This window comes from Salmo trutta, chromosome 5, assembly GCF_901001165.1.
Source record: "Salmo trutta chromosome 5, fSalTru1.1, whole genome shotgun sequence".
NCBI lineage: Eukaryota > Metazoa > Chordata > Actinopteri > Salmoniformes > Salmonidae > Salmo > Salmo trutta.
The window spans coordinates 27,378,015-27,383,808 of NC_042961.1; the positions used below are offsets into that span (position 1 = coordinate 27,378,015).

Here is a 5,794-nt window from a genome sequence, read left to right on the forward strand (position 1 = left end):
AGCAAGAATAAAATGTCCTTTAATTTAGTATGACTGTATAATATCACACATATTATCTTTACTCATCAACTCAATGTCATCAGTTCAGATAGATATCGTAAAATACTCTCACAAGAGCATCATCACAGTTGCAGTAACACTATGATTATGTTCTGTATTCAATACAACATGGAGAATAAATAATTTGATAACTGGTATCTTAAATGAAGAATCTTAATGATATGGTATATATGAAGAACTTTTGCAGAGCAGCCTTTTGAACGTTCAAGCGTATGAAGACATAACACACACTTGAAGAGAACAAAAAGACAATAAAAAAGAAAACGCTATTCTAATATAGATTTTAAAAATTACCATTTCAATTTAACAAATATACAGTACCAGTCAAACGTTTGTCCACACCCTACTCATTCCAGGGTTTTTCTTTATTTTTACTATTTTCTACTTTGTAGAATAATAGTGAAAACATCACAACTATGAAATAGCACATATGGAATCATGTAGTAATCAAAAAAGTGATAAAGAAATCTAAATGTATTTTAGATTTTAGATTCTTCAAAGTAGCCACCCTTTGCCTTGATGAGAGCTGGTTGCCATATTTTGTTTTTTAAAGTTGACTCCATTTTTTAAAAAGCACAATAATCTGAGTTTTCTGTAAAACCTTAGTGCATATGTCAAATTTAGGGTATGGCTGCTCATTAGAATTACCAACACTATGTCACTTAAAACATAATTCTTGTTTTTAATAGTAATAAGGTTGGTATTGCTATCTATCTACTTACCTATATTTACTTAAATCAAGATTCTCTCTGTATCATATTGACCTTGTTGGGAGATAATTTGGGCCATAAAAGGTACACACAGTGCTCTCTGAGGTGCTGGGTGCAAGTAAAATGACTGAATCAACTCCAATTGGTCAATATTCCAGTAAATACAGTAAATGAAGTGGCAAACAAGTGTAAAAGAACATGCCATCGCCCTCAGATGAACACTGCACGCTTTTTTATGTTCTGGCGTGTTCCAGTGAAAGATATACAAACATCAGTGCAATAACCTATTAAAAAAATCTTTAAAAGTTGCATTTTTGTGAGCCATAGTCATATGAGTGATTACCGGTAAAACAAAGAAAATATAATGTATATGAAGGGTATTTTGCCTGAGTGTTCAGTTCATAAATACATTTTTAACTGTATAATAGCTGATACCTGATAGCGCATGAGGACGAATTTCAGTTCATGAATCTACTTCTTAAAAGCTTCATTTACCGTTTTTGTAATGCTTTTAGCAACTATATTCTCAGTCTGATCTGGAGTTGCCTGTGTCCTCCTGGGTCTCCCCATAGAGGGGCTTTTGGCTAGCCTCCTCCAAGACGTCCATGCTGTCCCGTAGATTTACTGCTATGGAGAAGTTATTGGGCTTCAGGGTCAGCCCATAGGTGTAGTCAATGGTGGGCAGCTTGTCCGGATCGGGACTAAAGTGGGCCTGGTGTGCCAGCAATGCAGTAAATAGGAACAGCTGCATCTTGGACAGCTCCTCTCCGATGCACCGCCTCTTTCCCAAGGAGAAGATGAGCACGCTGCTGGCCAGGTCCTTGTTCAAAGAGCTGTCCTGGTCCAGGAAGCGCAGGGGGTCAAAGGTCTCTGGTTGTGTCCACCTGGCGGGGTCGTGGTTGATGGACCACTGGTTGATGAAGATCACTGTGTCCTTGAGGATGGTGTAGCCCATGATGGTAGTGTCGGTGATGGTGCTGTGGGGAATGGTGAGAGGCACAAAGCTGGTGAAGCGCATCACCTCGTAGATAAAGGCCATCACGTAAGGCAACTGAGACTGGTCTTCAATGGTGGGCAGACGGCTCCGGTAGACCACTTTGTCCACTTCCTCTTGGAGACGCAGCTGGATATGAGGAAACCTATATAGGAAATGGTCAAAGGTGAACACTCAGAACACAGGTATCTTTGTTCATTGAGATAATAATTTCCTATTGGGAAGCTAACCTCTATTTCAACACTGAGGGCATACTCAATACATTAATATTTTTTGATGGGTAACTATGAGCAACAGGTTGATATAGGCTACAGGTTATTTGTCAATTTGTTATTTGGGGATTTGGTAGCATGGTTACAGTTGCCAACATGCTAAGTATTCCTAAGTAAGTACCAAATACTGGACAAAATAAACATGAATTACCATCGAAACTGGGGTTTTTTTCCCGCGCAAACTGGCAACTCACATCATGATGTTCTACGGCTCAGATTACTTTATTTTTCTCAAGCGAAATTTCAGTAGAGCGGAGCCCTCATGAGAGGCTTCCAATACCTGCCTGGGCACTTCTGCTATTTAAGACTATTACCTAACATCCTAGTTCTACTACTGACGTGCGGGACACAGGAGCACGTACAGTAGTAGGCTGCCAGCAATAAAAGAGCAGAGCATAGTACTCTTTCGTTGTTTTATGTAGATAGTGAGACAGCGGCATACTAGTATATTAGGTTGGATCATTTTCCCAAGACAAAATAGCCTTTTCTGTTTTACGCATAGGTTTTCTCAACTTAAAGCATATATGCTATTGTGAATTGATGAATGCACTTAGTGTAAGTTGCTTTGGATAAAAGCGACGGCTTTATGACTAAAATATAAAATGCATTGTTAATAGAACATATTATAGCCTATAGGAAAAAGAGTACTTTAATTACACTTTAGCTGATTCAAAATTAATACGTAGGCTATTACCTCACAAGTATCAGAATGATCCATTGGAGTGCAGTAGACAGTGTGTCTTGGCTTGCTCCAAAAATATCACCAATAGTAGGTGGCACATAATCTTTGCCTGGTGAGACTCCGGGCGAGCTGTCCTGAGAATGGTCCATTGCCATGATGAAAGCATCTGTCATGTCCCGGATTGTGTTTGGCTGAATGGTCTTTCGATGCTCGACAACCTTAGTAACGATAAATTTACTGAACTCCCGGTTGAGCTCTTTAAAATTGTCAAAAATGGTTTTTATTGGGTTGGGAAAATACTGGAGCCAAGGCATCACATCAACGATGCTCCCAGCCCCTACTGTTTGGGTGAATTGATCATTTCGTCCCACAATTTGCGCAAACTCTGCGTCGTCGTAGGAATACCTCTTTCCAAAGCACACGGCGGTCATTATGTTAGCTGTTGATACCACCAAGTATGTCATCGGCTGGAAATATTTGTGCTCTTGCGTTTTTCCCAGGAAAAGACGGAGCAGCTCCCTGACTTCGCAGACAACGTGGTTTTCGAATGTCTTTTTGGAGTGATTGTTGCCGTTGGAAAACATACGAACAGTAGATTGGGCTACTTTTCGGTGCACTTTCCACCATTCGCTGAATTTTCCAAAAGCAATGCCGTCGCCATTGGAAACATATTGAAAAGAAGTAAAGTCCGGTCTGCCTGCGAAATCAAATCCCTTTTTGATGAGCGCCTGCCTGATTGCGTCGCCATTCAGCACCACAACGTCCCGGCAGCCAAGTTTGATTCGAAAGACATCCCCATATTTCCGTGCCATGCGAGAGAAATAGAGGTGAGGAGTTTTGCCAACCTCTACTGCGTTCCCAATGACCGGCCAAGCGAAGGGTCCAGGCGGGCTGCACACGTCCCAGTTCCGCCTGATCCTGCGCCACAGGTGCACGGCAAAGACAACGGTCAAAGACGCCAATAATATACTCCGTGGCGATGGCCAGGTCATCTCCTCAAATATATTTTGCATGTCCATTATGAAGCCTATAATATATTGAGAGAAAGCAATAAGTTATTTCTGTGGAAAAAAATATTAACTCATTCTAGGGGAATACATAAGTAAAATCAAGAATATAGTGGTAATATTATTACAGCACAAAATATGGTACAACATATCCTATATTTAAAGGGTCAAATACTGGGAATGAAAATACACCACCTTGCAGTCAATTCGTTGCTTCTTCCAAGTAAGGAACAGCCTTATGTTAATTGTAGTCTGTCGGTTACTAATAGGTGTTTTGATGAATAAGCTCCTGTCCTTTGTCCCGTCGATGCCGATGGTAAGACTACATTTTAATATAAATGCAAGAAGCGCGGTAATTATAGGTCACGTCTTTATATAGCGGATCCAGTTATTGAAAGTAAGGATTATTGGAGAATAAAATACTCATAACCTGCACAATAGACAAGCAAGTAGTCCATTATACGTCCAGTAATTTAATTTGTCATTTGGTGCAGTTCTAGACCTTCCACTCTCCACATGTGAATAGCCTTCTTCTGTCCTGAGTTAAATGATTTATCACAAACAGAAGTGTCAAATAGCATTATAGCTCGTCAGCGTCTGAGTCGTGGTTTGTTGTAAGGGGTGTCTGCTCCCCTCCCTCCCTCCCCTTTACACACACACACACACACACACACGCGCGCGCGCGCGCGCGCTCTCACTCTCACTCTCTCTTCCTCCCCTCTCTCATCGAAACACAGCGCGCCTACTTTTTGTTGTCAAACTGTTTGTGTTGTCCATTCCCTCGTTGCAATTGGAGGCAGACTGCAATCACCACTAGCCACTAGGAACTCAATACTTTGCTGGATAGGTTTTGTCAAAGAATTATGGATGTCCAATCAAATCAACGTATTCATTTGTTTTGGTTACCATTCACCAAATATGCCTCTATTTGGGCCTAGGCTATAGCCTCATATGTAGATGGTTATATGTTTAGATTTAATGGTAATAGCCTAACAATAACTACAACCATGATGAAATATCAATAAAAATGAAAGATCATATGATTTTAGCAGCCTAATACTAGAAGACAGAACTACCATACTACTATTAATGTAACATTATTATTATTAGTAGTAGTAGTTTTTTGTATTTATTATTTGTTTGACATAATATTATTCGAATTATCATTAGAAATGGTATACTATTATACTATAAAGTTATTATCGGTTACACCTTGAAAGTATAAGATATAGTATTGTATTGAATTTAATTTATAAATGATGATTAGTGTCTGCGGAAATGTAGGCCTATGGTTTATTACAATTCAATAGAGTGGGTCTTATCATGCAGCAAAAGAGAGTTTCCTTGTTTCATTTGAACTTTATTCGACTTCTATTCCTTTTACGCAAATAAATCGTGTTTTTACTCATTCATACTGTCAAATTATTTCATATTGCAATTTATTAAGGATTTATACGAATGTGTGTGCTGGGGACACGTTTTCCATAATTATCTGGTGCTATGCTATATTTCGTGAATTATTCTCCAAATGGATCTAACAACATGTGTTTTTTATGTCCTTTAATGTGTTTACATAAATGCTACTGCGGATCATGCACATTAATAGAAATAAACGTTTTTGTAGACTGACCGAGTGTTTCTGGCATAGTTGTATTTCTTATTTTACGGGGTACAGTTTCCAACAAGTAAAATTTGTCCGTTGTAATTTATAATTATAATGAATTATTAATTATGAGAGGTCTATAAAACATTAGACTTATTATTCCTGATTATTAGTTGACGCTTTATTCCGTTATCGATACGTGACAGGAGCTGGGTTTCAAGCATACCTGCAATCACTTACTAACTGTTGATGAAGTATATTTTATATCTTAAAACATAGGTGCTTAATTTATATATAACTTGTCATTTAGGCTATTGCACAGATCTGCATGAATTTTGGCAGGACGCAGAGTAAACTGTATGTAAATATCAAGTTGTTCCATAGCATGTTTGTTTCCCCACATGTCTTGCCTCCATTTAATCTAGGAAACATTTTACATTTGATATATTTAATATTTGTCAATGGG

The 5,794-nt window shown here is 38.7% G+C and overlaps 1 protein-coding gene across 1 annotated transcript; it reads right to left on the reverse strand.

Annotated features, from left to right (window-relative positions):
• Positions 1-4,324, reverse strand: LOC115193979 (cytochrome P450 1B1). Its single transcript, XM_029753170.1, has 3 exons — positions 3,921-4,324; positions 2,731-3,745; positions 1-1,909 (listed from the first exon to the last, which is right to left on the reverse strand). The coding sequence occupies exons 2-3, from the start codon at positions 3,735-3,737 to the stop codon at positions 1,297-1,299; spliced, it is 1,620 nt and encodes a 539-aa protein (XP_029609030.1). The 5' UTR covers positions 3,738-3,745; positions 3,921-4,324; the 3' UTR covers positions 1-1,296.
• Positions 4,325-5,794: the final 1,470 nt, after the last annotated feature.